The sequence below is a fragment of the Mus caroli genome, unplaced genomic scaffold, assembly GCF_978045245.1.
Source record: "Mus caroli unplaced genomic scaffold, Mus_caroli_1 scaffold_8, whole genome shotgun sequence".
NCBI lineage: Eukaryota > Metazoa > Chordata > Mammalia > Rodentia > Muridae > Mus > Mus caroli.
The window spans coordinates 43,429,634-43,443,395 of NW_028227263.1; the positions used below are offsets into that span (position 1 = coordinate 43,429,634).

General features: G+C 36.4%; 1 protein-coding gene across 1 annotated transcript; it reads right to left on the bottom strand.

Moving 5' to 3' along the window:
* Window positions 1-1,087: 1,087 nt before the first annotated feature.
* On the bottom strand, window positions 1,088-2,026 carry Or51a7 (olfactory receptor family 51 subfamily A member 7). The gene has a single exon (XM_021168600.2). It carries the CDS (start codon window positions 2,024-2,026, stop codon window positions 1,088-1,090), a length of 939 nt encoding a protein of 312 aa, XP_021024259.1.
* Between the last annotated feature and the right edge of the window lie 11,736 nt (window positions 2,027-13,762).

Sequence of the window (13,762 nt, forward strand, 5' to 3'; positions counted from 1 at the left end):
TCACCTGAGAGAAATCCCCAAAAATATTTAGATCCATCCTATAAAACTCTGATGATATCTTTGAAAAGTTTGGATGTGTTCGAAGCAAAATTGGGGCCTCAGCAACCTACATAGAATTAATGAGAATCTTAACACCTAGCTTTCCTTTCAATTGCACTTTCAAGTGTAAATTCTACCTTTTAATCTTTCTTTAAAATACTTCTTGTATCATGAAAATGTTAATGAATAAATTTAATGAAAAATATCATGGTACCAATTTCTGTGACCTGTAGAAATCTAACTTTAAGAGCTACATTTTATCTGAAAGTCACTAATGCTATGATATTAAAAAAATAAATATATAAACAGTAACAACATAGGGCTTAAAGCTATTTCTCGGGTACTTTCTGGAATGTAGGAACGTTCTATGAATTACATTTGTACTTAGTAACAATCAAAATGAGAACAAAAACAAACAAAAAATACTACATACTTCTGTTCCTTCTTTCTTCATCTAAGAGTTAACACCTCGCAAGAGAGTGTTGACTTGTCCTCTTATTTCTCCCAGATTCAATCTACTTTGAATATGGATCTGACATGTTGCCCTTCTGCACAAAAGACTTTCAAATTTATCTAGGGTTCAACTTCTTTTTTATACTCCTTAACCAGTTCAATCATTCCATCTAAAACTCTCACTCAATATTTACAAAATAGCTACTATGTATACTGTTAATTTGATTTCCTTTGTGGTATAAATATTGTGCATTACAGAAATACGTTATAAATATTAATTGAAAGGAAAAATCTCAAATTTTGTCAATTCTTTAAAGCCTGATTTAACTATTCAATCACATAAATTTTTTCTTTAAACCTCTTTGAAAATGTTAGTTATGCCTCCTTAAATAATATCATACTCTCAGCTGTTTCTTGTACAGTTACTGCAAATGTTCTCAACCCGATTATAAGTTTTATACATCATTGAAATTCAGAACCTCTCTACAGAGCTTCTAATAACCATGATGCTGAGCACAGCTATAATGATGCTGAGCACAGCAGGTGCTAGAAAGTACCTATTTGCAGATAACATATTATTTACATTCCCAAGTCCTTATCTCACACATACATTAACCAACTTTCCCAAGACCTTCTCCCGGATTTGCCGAGTCTTTATACAGTACACAATGGGGTTCATCAGGGGTGGCACCAACAAGAACATATCTGCAATAAGGATTACAAGTAGGGGACTTTTGTGTTTGGCATAGCGATGTATGGCAGCCAGGGTGATGATGGGCACATAGAAGATGAGAACAGCACAGATGTGGGAGACACAGGTATTTAGAGCCTTAAGCCTCTCTGCTAGAGATGCAATACTGAGAACTGTCTTCAAGATCAGCACATAAGACATAAGAATCAAGGCAAAGTCCAGCATGGTACAGAGAGCTGCAAAGAAGCCATAGATGAAATTGATCTTGTTATCAGAGCATGCCAGTTTCATGACATCCTGATGAAGGCAGTATGAGTGAGAGAGGAGATTCTTGTGACAGTATTTCAGTTTCCTTAGTGTGAAAGGGAATGGAAGCACCAAAGCTGTGCTCCTGAAGGCTAAAATGAGCCCTATTTTAACAACTCTGCGGCCAGTGAGGATAGAACTGTATCTTAAAGGGTTGTGAATGGCAAGAAAGCGGTCCAAAGACATAATCAGAAGCACAGAGGACTCCATGGCAGTGAAGACATGGATAAAGAACTCTTGGGCAAAGCAGGCATTGGGTGAGATTTCCATGGCATTGAAAAAAAAGATTTTAAGCATGGTAGGAAGAGAAGAGAAGGACAAGCCCATATCAGAGACAGCCAACATGGTAAGGAAATAGTACATGGGCTCATGTAGAGAGGGTTCTGTCTTGATGACAAAAATGATAATGCAGTTACCCATGATGGCAATAAGGTACATGAGGAAGATAGGGATGGAGATCCACACGTGGGCATATTCCAGTCCTGGTATCCCAATTAGAAGAAAATACTTGACCTCGGAGTTGTTGAAAACAGACATGTGCAGGAATAGGAACTGCATGTGAAGTCATGTAACAAAAAAGCAATCATTCTTTTAGGTGATATTCAATTTTACATGAATGAGTTAAATGCTTTGCAACAAAATATATTTAGTGTATACAATCAGTATATTTTTCCAAAGATACTCTAAGTCCTTTATCAGTTAACATCTTCCAAAATGACAAAAGGCAATTCTAACTACCTTTCTTTTTTTAATATTTTATTTTTATTTTTATTTATTTTTATTTTTTATTATTAGAATTTTCTTTATTTACATTTCAAATTTTATTGATGGCAATTCAACTATTTTTGTTGGATCAGTTAAAAGATTCTCAAGATCCTTTGCACTACTTTCCCCCATACAACCTTAAGCAACTTCCATGTTGTCTTCACAAGAAATCTCTGAACTTCATAGAAGACAGTCGGAAATTATAGTCTATAATTATAACTAAAATGCTCAGAGATCACTAAAAATAATTTGGAAAACAGTAAGTGCTAGAAAGCAAGTGTGAATAATTAATGGATTAATCTTAAGAGATAAGTTTTCATTACGTACATTTTTATTTATCCATATTATTGATAATTATATATAATTTTATAAAAATGAAAATAATGGTTGTTCAAGTATCTATACCACTTCTTTGATTGGTCTTAATTGATTTTCTTTGTTTATAAGACTGGTTTTATATCAGTAAGGTTTTTATGTTTCAGAGACTTGTGAAGAATCAAACACATATCTAGATATCTCACATTACAAATAAATTTAAATGTTAACATCATTTACTAGAAACACTAGGTTCTAACACAATGTGAGAAATTAACCCTGAAAAGTTGTTTGTTTGTTTGTTTGTTTGTTTGTTTGTTTCCTCACCCTCGTGGTCAGGTATTGAATCAGAAGAAGTTTCCTAGTTTACACAGTTCAGATTTTCATCTTATTATTTCAGAAGCAATTTGTACAGTGTGATGATTTATGCAATATGATAAATATACTCCCCTTACCAGACAGACCTTACTGGATTAATTTACTCTGATCAGTTTGAGTAAATAAATTGAATAAAAATATCCGCCGGGTGTGGTGGCGCACGCCTTTAATCCCAGCACTTGGGAGCAGAGGCAGGCAGATTTCTGAGTTCGAGGCCAGCCTGGTCTACAAAGTGAGTGCCAGGACAGCCAGGGCTACACAGAGAAACCCTGTCTCGAAAAAAAAAACAAAAACAAAAACAAAAAAAAAATATCCAAATTTGGAAACAAATCCAAACCATGAAATTTCCCTTTGAAATATAATTTTTAAAGATGCACCCACATAAAAAAACCTGGTTGTATTCTTGGGGTCAATATCAACAGGTCCATCATTTCATTTTCAGATTCAATATATAATTTTGCAATTTAAATATTTTGATTCAAGATAATCCAGTATTGAATGATTCTAAATATATCCAAAGCAACACAAATATAATATATTTAACATAAATTGTCCTATATTTAAATCTCTGTTTGAATAAACATATAAGTTAATGAAAATTATGAAACAAATTTGAAATTATAAAATATCCAAATTTGTAGTAATGATAAAGAACCAAGGAAAAGCCAGAGCTACAAAGACATGTTAGTTAAATTTCATTTAATAATTGCTTTTGCTTCAGGATTATTAGAGAATATTTCTACAAACCCCACAACATTAGATTAAGAAGCATTAATATAATAGGTGGTACCTGGGGCTGTGAGAATAAATGAGATCATCAAGGAGGGAAAATATACAAAATACAAATTTGAATCTCACAAAACTTTAGGAGCTGCAAGATTGCTGAGAGTGTCATGTACTGTTGTAAGAAGAATGATTTGAGAAGGAAATACATAAGCAAGCATTGATCCAAGTTCTTAGAATATTAGTAGCTTAGATAAGAAACAAGATCTCAAAGACATTATGAACATCTGTACATAATGCTCAACCAGGCAACTTACCCTCTGCAAATCTAAGGCATCAAATGCCTTCTACTCTTTCCTTGAATATTGTAAATAAGAATTTCTGCCTCAGAGTTATTTTAGACCATGTGGTGTTGTCTCTAGCAAAATTTAAATAACCAATAGGAGCAGCTGTTTTCACAAATAATCCAAGAAAAAATGGCTAGTGTTTTCTTTGTGGCAACACATGGTAAACTGACAAGGTAGTGCTATTTTATTGATCATAAAGGTTACTTTTATTTGATATTTTATCAATTAAATAAGTGCTATGAATGTCTGAATATTAGCCTGGTACTTAACATTGCTGTTTAATCATCAGACCATTCAAGGCCCACATGTGCACGGGCACACGAGCATACACACACTAACATACATATATACATACATACATACATACATACATACACACACAAACACACTCGCACACATACATGAACCTGCCAAACACACATACACACATTAACCCACTTACTCACATATCCTCACACATGCACAGCCCAAAGTTGCTTCCCCTTCCTATCCATAATTACTTATTCAAACATACGCTTTAATTTTACTTAACAATTTTACTTAAGAAAGCTTTAATTTTAAGCTCTCAATGGGGTGTTCAGCTCCTTGTCCTTACCAGAACCAGAAGCACACTCCCCTGAAAGGCAAGAACAAGAGTCCTCTGCTTTGCCCTCAACCTTATCTCGATCAGTCTCTTCTGTTTGCTCTGGAGTATAGACCTCTGGGAGTTAAGGGAAGTCTCCTGGGTATTCTGACTGTACGTTTATAAAGAACATGGTGCATCTGTGAGTTAACTCCTCAGCACCCAGGTCTCAGCAGGAGCCAAAGACAGGTTACCAATTGGATGATCATATCTGTGAGAGGTAAACAGTCTAACTCAAAATGAAGCTTGAAATGTGATGTTCACATAAGTCTGGAAGCAGAATTAGAATAATGGACTTGGTTTAATCAGATATTCTGATTCCAATTCCAAGCCATACTTCTGGACTTTCCTTAAGAATAGTTTCATCATTTGTAAAATAATGAGTAACACCCAAGCATCAAACACTTCTGAAACCACTTTACAAGTCCTGAATGATATTTTTTCCCTGTAATCCACAAAACTGTTGGTAAACAGTAGGTGCATGTAATTTGCGGTCCTATGTCACATTTCTAGCCAGACATCTCAAACTTACATCCATCTTGCACTACATGCTATACTCATGATAAGGTATTTAATGGCCACTCTCTGTGCTTCCACCATAGTTTTCTAGTGTTTTTATCAACCCTATATAGTAGTTTGTGTTGAAAAGAAAGAAAGTCACTAAAAACAATGAAGCTATAATGAAGACTTGTTTGGGAAAATTGTAGCAAACTCCATTAATTGAGTTTGAATACTTTTTATGTTTTCTATTAGTGCATATTAATGACTCGAGCTTTATTATGACATTTCATCCATGCATATAATGTATTTTTATCCTAGTCACCCACGCAACTACTTTCTCTTGTCACCCTTCCATTCCCACTGATCTTTCTCTTCTCAACAATTCTACTTTCAAGAAAATATCCAATAAAGAAAAAAAAAATCACTGGGCATGATGGTGCACGCCTTTATTCCCAGCACTTGGGAGGCAGAGGCAGGTGGTTTTCTGAGTTCAAGGCCAGCCTGGTCTACAGAATGAGTTCCAGGACAGCCAGTGCCAGGGTTACACAAGAAACCCTGTGTACTCAGAAAAACCAAAAAAAAAAAAAGAAAGAAAGAAAAGAAAAAAACAAAGAAGGAGGAGGAGGAGGAGGAGGAGGAGGAGGAGGAGGAGGAGGAGGAGGAGGAGGAAAGAAAGAAAGAAAGAAAGAAAGAAAGAAAGAAAGAAAGAAAGAAAGAAAGAAAGAAAGAAAGAAAGAAAGAAAGAAAGAAAGAAAGAAAGAAAGAAAGAAAGAAAGAAAGAAAGAAAGAAAGAAAGAGAAAGAAAGAAAGAAAGAAAGAAAGAAAGAAAGAAAGAAAGAAAGAAAGAAAGAAAGAAAGAAAGAAAGAGCGAGCATATCCAATAAATTCTACTTCCATGTCTTTTTATTTTAAACAACCCAATGACTTCAGTCAAGATTATTTACAGGGACAAGGGTCAGGATTTATTAAAAGGCATATGGGCAACTTACAAGTGACTACACCATTGAACAAGATACATCTTCCTTCCCTAGTATCCATCACCAATCTATAAACCCTCAAAGATGGATGGGGCCTTCTAGGCTAATCTTCCCTGGAAACCCTCAATTGCCTTTAAATATTTAAGTTTTGATTATTGGGATTTTTTTTCTAGCAGTTTGTGTATTTATTATCTAGGTCTAGATTTGCTGTTTTTCTTTCATTCTTTCCTTGTTTCTTTCCTTTTAATTATCTATAATCTTTCTGTTTGTTTGTTTTGAGTTTTTTATTTGTTTGTTTGTTTTTTAAATTTTTTTTATTTGCAATACTTTCTCAAAGTCCCCCATGCCCTCACCGCACTCCCCTACCCACCCATTCCCACTTTTTGGGCCTGGCGTTCCCCTGTACTGGGGCATATAAAGTTTGCAAGTCCAATGGGCCTCTCTTTCCAGTGATGGCCGACTAGGCCATCTTTTGATACATATGCAGCTAGAGTCAAGAGCTCTGAGGTACTGGTTAGTTCATAATGTTGTTGCACCTACAGGGAGGGTTGCAGATCTCTTTAATTCCTTGGATACTTTCTCTAGCTCCTCCATTGGGGGCCCTGTGATCCATCCAATAGCTGACTGTGAGCATCCACTTATGTGTTTGCTAGGCCCCAGCATAGTCTCACAAGAGACAGCTATATCAGGGTCCTTTCAGTAAACTCTTGCTAGTGTATGTAATGGGGTCATGGTTTGGAGGCTGATTATGGGATGGATCCCTGGATATGGCAGTCTCTAGATGGTCCATCCTTTTCTCTCAGCTCCAAACTTTGTCTCTGTAACTCCTTCCATGGGTGATTGTTCCCAATTCTAAGAAGGGGCAAATTGTCCACACTTTGGTCTTTGTTCTTCTTCAGTTTCATGTGTTTTGCAAATTGTATCTGATATCTCAGGTATACTAAGTTTCTGGGCTAATATTCACTTATCAGTGAGTACATATCATTTGAGTTCTTTTGTGATTGTGTTACCTCACTCAGGATGATGCACTCCAGGTCCATCCATTTGCCTAGGAATTTCATAAATTCATTCCTTTTAATAGCAAAGTAGTACTCCATTGTGTAAATGTACCACATTTTTTGTATCCATTCCTCGTTGAGGGGCATCTGGGTTCTTTCCAGCTTCTGGCTAGTATAAATAAGGCTGCTATGAACATAGTGGAGCATGTGTCCTTCTTTCCGGTTGGGACATCTTCTGGATATATGCCCAGGAGAGGTATTTCCGGATCCTCCTGTAGTACTATGTCCAATTTTCTGAAGAACCACCAGACTAATTTCCAAAGTGGTTGTACAAGCTTGCAATCCCACCAAGAATGGAGGAGTGTTCCTCTTTCTCCACATCCTCGCCAGCATCTGCTGTCACCTGAATTTTTGATCTTAGCCATTCTGACTGGTGTGAGATGGAATCTCAGGGTTGTTTTGATTTGCATTTCCCTGATGATTAAGGATGCTGAACATTTTTTCAGGTGCTTCCCAGACATTCGGTATTCCTCAGGTGAGAATTCTTTGTTTAGTGCTGAGCCCTATTTTTAATGGGGTTATTTAATTTTCTGGAGTCCACCTTGTTGAGTTCTTTATATACATTGGATATTAGTCCCATATCTGATTTAGGATAGGTAAAGATCCTTTCCCAATCTGTTGGTGGCCTTTTTGTCTTATTGATGGTGTCTTTTGCCTTACAGAAGCTTTCCAGTTTCATGAGGTCCCATTTGTCAATTCTCAATCTTACAGCACATGCCATTGCTGTTCTATTCAGGAATTTTTCCCCTATACCCATATCTTCGAGGTTTTTCCCCCACTTTCTCCTCTATACATTTCAATGTCTCTGGTTTTATGTGGAGTTCCTTAAATCACTTAGATTTGACCTTAGTACAAGGAGATAGGAATGGATCAATTCTCATTCTTCTACATGATAACCACCACTTGTGGCAGCACCATTTGTTGAAAATGCTGTCTTTCTTCCACTGGATGGTTTTAGCTCCCTTGTCGAAGATCAAGTGACCATAGGTGTGTGGGTTCATTTCTGTGTCTTCAATTCTATTCCATTGGTATACTTGTCTGTCAGTATACGAGTACCATGCAGTTTTTATAACAATTGCTCTAAAGTAAAGCTTTAGGTCAGGCATGGTGATTCTGCCAGAGGTTCTTTTATCCTTGAGAAGAGTTTTTGCTATCCTAGGTTTTTTGTTATTCCATATGAATTTGCAGATTGCTCTTTCTAATTCGTTGAAGAATTGAGTTGGAATTTTGATGGGGATTGCATTGAATCTGTAGATTGCTTTTGGCAAGATAGCCATTTTTAAAATGTTGATCCTGCCAATCCATGAGTATGGGAGATCTTTCCATCTTCTGAGATCTTCTTTGATTTCTTTCTTCAGAGACTTGAAGTTCTTATCATACAGATCTTTCACCTCCTTAGTTAGAGTCACGCCAAGATATTTTATATTATTTGTGACTATTCAGAAGGGTGTGGTTTCCCTAATTTCTTTCTCAGCCTGTTTATTGTTTGTATAGAGAAAGGCCATTGACTTGTTTGAGTTAATTTTATATCCAGCTAATTCACTGAAGCTGTTTATCAGGTTTAGGAGTTCTCTGGTGGAATTTTTAGGGTCACTTATATATACTATCATATCATCTGCAAAAAGTGATATTTTGACTTCATCTTTTCCCCTTGATCTCCTTTTGTTGTCAAATTGCTCTGGCTAGGACTTCAAGTACTATTTTGAATAGGTAGGGAGAGAGTGGACAGCCTTGTCTAGTCCCTGATTTTAGTGGGATTGCTTCAAGCTTCTCATCATTTACTTTGATGTTGGCTACTGGTTTGCTGTAGATTGCTTTTATCATGGTTAGGTATGGGCCTTGAATTCCTGATCTTTCCAAGACTTTTATCATGAATGGGTGTTGGATTTTGTCAAATGCTTTCTCAGCATCTAAGGAGATGATCATGTGGTTTTTGTCCTTGAGTTTGTTTATATAATGGATTACATTGATGGATTTCCATATATTAAACCATCCCTGCATTCCTGGAATAAAACCTACTTCGTCAGGATGGATGATTGTTTTGATGTGTTCTTGGATTCGGTTAGCGAGAATTTTATTGCGCATTTTTGCATCTATATTCATAAGGGAAATTGGTCTGAAGTTCTCTATCTTTGTTGGATCTTTCTGTGGTTAAGGTAGCAGAATAATTGTGGCTTCATAGAATGAGTTGGGTAGAGTACCTTCTGTTTCTATTTTGTGGAATAGTTTTTATAGAACTGGAATTCTTCTTTGAAGGTCTGGTAGAACTCTGCACTAAACCCATCTGGTCCTGGGCTTTTTTTGGCTAGGAGACTTTAATGACTGTTTCTATTTCGTTAGGGGATATGGGACTGTTTAGATCATTAACTTGATCCTGATTTAACTTTGGTACCTGGTATCTGTCTATAAATTTGTCCATTTTGTCCAGGTTTTCCAGTTTTGTTGAGTATAGTCTTCTGTAGAAGGATCTGATGGTGTTTTAGATTTCTTTAGGATCACTTGATATGTCTCCCTTTTCATTTCTGATTTTGTTAATTAGGATGCTGTCCTGTGCCCTCTAGTTAGTCTGGCTAGGGTTTATCTATCTTGTTGATTTTCTCAAAGAACCAGCTCCTCATTTGGTTGATTCTTTGAATAGTTCTTCTTGTTTCCACTTCATTGATTTTGCCCCTGAGTTTGATTATTTACTGCTGTCTACTCCTCTTAGGTGAATTTTCTTACTTTTTTTCTATAGCTTTTAGGTGTGTTGTCAAGCTGCTAGTGTGTGCTCTCTCTATTTTCTTTTTGGAGGCACTCAGAGCTTTTATGAGTTTCTCTCTTAGAAATGCTTTAGTTGTGTTCCATAAGTTTGGGTATGTTGTGGCTTCATTTTCATTAAACTCTAAAAAGTCTTTAATTTCTTTCTTCATTCCTTCCTTGACCAAGGTATCATTGAGAAGAAGAGTGTTGTTCCGTTTCCTAAAAAATGTTGGCTTTCCATTATTTATGTTGTTATCTTTAACCTTTTTTAACAGTCCAGTCATTATCCTGCTTTCGTTCTGCCATCCAACTGATCCTCATCCTATTCTTCCTCCCCCAGCTCCAAGAGGATGTTCCTACATCCCACATGCCCCCACATACAAACTCTGTCAGGCTTCCCCATTCCTTCGGGCCTCAAGTCTCTCGAGGGTTAGGTGCATCTTCACTCACTGAGGCCAGACCAAGCAGTTCTCTGCTGTATATGTTCTGGGGGCCTCATATCAACTGGTCTATGTTGCCTGGTTGCTGGTTCAGTATTTGAGAGGTCTCGTGGATCCAGGTTAATTGAGACTGCTGGTCTTCCTATGTGGTCACCCTCCTCCTCAACTTCTTCCAGCCTTTCCCTAATTCTACACAGGGAGAACTAGAAAAAATAAATATCTAAATCTAATGTCATACTCCTGCAGATAAACAACCTGCATATTTTTCCTCTCTATGCTTTTGCCTCCTTTGGCAAAATTAAGTGAACCCAGCTTTGTCATTTTATTTCCATATCCCCTGTTTTATTCCACTGGTCAAAGAAATCATGTGTTTACAGGGGGAGAAGAGATGATATAATAGGTGTCCCATGAGAGCAAAGCCCAAATGCACCTCTGAATATCTGCTATGTGTAGTTAAGAGCTTTGACGGGCAGACCTGAAGCAGGAGGCTGAGAAGATGCTGGTCTAAGTTCATTTTACCTCACTGTTTGGTTGAATGGTGAATGGTCATAACATCACATTGTCTTGGAATATAATATGGCTTTAAGGCCTGTAGCATACTTAACCCAGGAATCTTCTAAGAGCCTGAACTCAAAAGAGTTGTAAACAAGAATGGCCATTGAATAAGCTTCCAATTTTGAGTATAAGAGTAGCTTAGAAAATCATCTATAAAGAATAAAATGCATTTACCTAAAAAGGACAGGAAGGCAGTCATCCCTAAATACAGAATTCAAACAGTCAAAACAGAATTCTAGTTTCTACACTGGAGTTACAGAGAAAAGATCCATTATTGAAAGAACGGGGAAGTGAGATAAGTTTATAGTCTTAAGTGATAGGAAGAAAAACTTTGGACCAAGAAGACTAGTGATGCCTATGCACTAGAAGCAATTAGAAGGGAAGCAGCACAGGGTCTTCTGCAAAGGCATGAGAGAGACACAGGCTGGAGTTGCAGTTGTGTCCTCCTTGCTAGTTATTTCCTTCCTGACAAGTAAAGAGTAAAAAACGGTGCCTGATTCATAGGGGTTTTTATATAATCAAATAAAATGATAGCTAGAAAGAACTCAAGGCATTATCTAAGAGAAAGCCTACCTGAGTTTTAATTCTTGTTAATAGTAAAATTTAAGACATTCTTTCAAAAATGTCAAGCTTTTAAAGTATTCAGATTCTTTTCTTTATCAGGCACAGAGCTTGGAAATAAATATATTGTAGTATTCTGATGGAGAATAAGGCTAATATGAAAGCTATTATATTTTAGATTAATGTAGAACTTTGCCAAGTTTATCACTCATCCTTAAAGAAAATGTGTTGTTTTGATATCCTCTGCTCACCAGGCTATGAGTGCCATAAATAAATAGATATTTCTAAATCCACATAAAAAGTATTACAAATGTATTAAACTATAATAAAAAAAACTTTAATGTAAGAATCACAAAGTATCTAGTATGTTGTAAGATCTCTTAATGTGTCTCTTTCTGTCTCTCTATCTTTCTATCTTTTTCTCTCTCTGTCTCTCTCTCTCTGTCTCTCTGTCTCTCTCTATCTCTGTCTCTACTGTCTCTACTGTCTCTCTGTCTCTCTGTCTCTATCTCTCTGTGTATCTATGTATGTATGTATGTATGTATGTATGTATGTATGGATGGATGGATGGATTTTTTTAAATACGCTATCCACCCCCTCTCTTTTCTACCTTCTCAGAATAAAAACCCAGGACATCAAGTCTTATCTGAACATCCTCTGGTCTCCCTAGACAGAAATTGACAATGTGCATTTATCTTACTTCTTCAGAATGGATGCTGCTTGGTGGGTTTTGCTACTGACAATCCCAAATGTTGTTACATCATTTGACCCCATTTAGTCAGAAATTATACTGATAAGATGCGTGTTAACTGACATAACTATGGGAGACAATGTGTAACTTGTCCATAATAAAGTTCAAGACAACAGCTATTCTTGATACATTTCTTATAGCAGCATTAATATTTATGCAACCAGCAATAGAATACAATTTCTTTGTAACTTAAGTAATTTTAGTATATTAGCTGAGATGAAATGAAAATTGTCACATAATTGACAAAGCTCAGATTCAAACAGCGTATTATTCTCATATATGTTCACAATGATATTTAGAGAAATTGTTTGAACTTTGGCTTCAGTTTTTAAATTTCTACATTAGTAGAAATAGTGCTTTGATGTGAAGAGTGAATGAGATACCAGATTTAGAGCAGCTAACATGTTATAGTGTCATGAACATCAGTGTCTGACCATTTCACTCTCCAGTCTTCTCTTTAGGAACTTGCTACACTTCTTCCTCTGCTTCATTCTCTTGAGAGGGTAGGTAGCTCGGGTCTCCTAGAACAGGATTTCAGTGACTCATAATGGAAAAGGAACAATACAAAATCTTGTGATCTGTTCTTAATTGTCATGAATCCAACTCAAAGAAGCCTTCACATTCTTTAAGCCCAAAAGTGTTGTGTTTTACGTATATATATGGAGATTCATTTTCCTTGATGAAATTAAGTTTAAAAATCTCAGAATATGCTGATATTTCAGTTGCCTTTGAAAATATTCTATAGCTGAAGAGGACTTCTTTGGTACTGACCCCATTCATCCTCAATACTTTGCCTCTAGCTTTGTACTCGATAAACTACTTTCTATCTGTGAATTTAAGACATCAGTATATGTGAGACAACTTATTCTACCCTAAAAAGTATATATCATATATGACATGATTTTTTATATATGATATCCTACAACAAAGAAGGATTTCCATTATAATTGAAGATTAATAGTCTTTCCTATCTTGTACATCATCTATCATCTATCTGCCATATATCTATCTCTCTATTTATCTATCTAGCATCTATTTATCTTTCTCTTTTAAAGATTTATGTATTTATTTATTTTACGTATGTGAGTACACTGTAGCTGTTCAGATGGTTGTGAGCCTTCATGTGGTTGTTGGGAATTGAATTTTTTTAGGACCTCTGTTCGCTCTGGTCAACCCCACTCCCCACTAGCTCTGGTCACTCTGCTCACTCAGTCTCTGCTCTCTCTGGCCCAAAGATTTATTTATTAATATATGTAAGTACACTGTAGCTGTCTTCTGACACACCAGAAGAGGGTATCAGATCTCATTACCAGTGATTGTGAGCCACCATGTGGAATTTGAACTCAGGACCTTCAGAAGAACAGTCAGTGCTCTTACCCGCTGAGCCATCTCACCAGCCCCTATTTATCTTTCTTAATCTTCCAGCCTCTCCTTCCTTCCCTTCTCCCTCCCTCCCTCCATCCCTGTCTCTCCCCCCAAGCAGAAGAAAATGAGTTATCCTAGAGTCCAGCATGACTGTATGAATTTTCACATGATAGAAA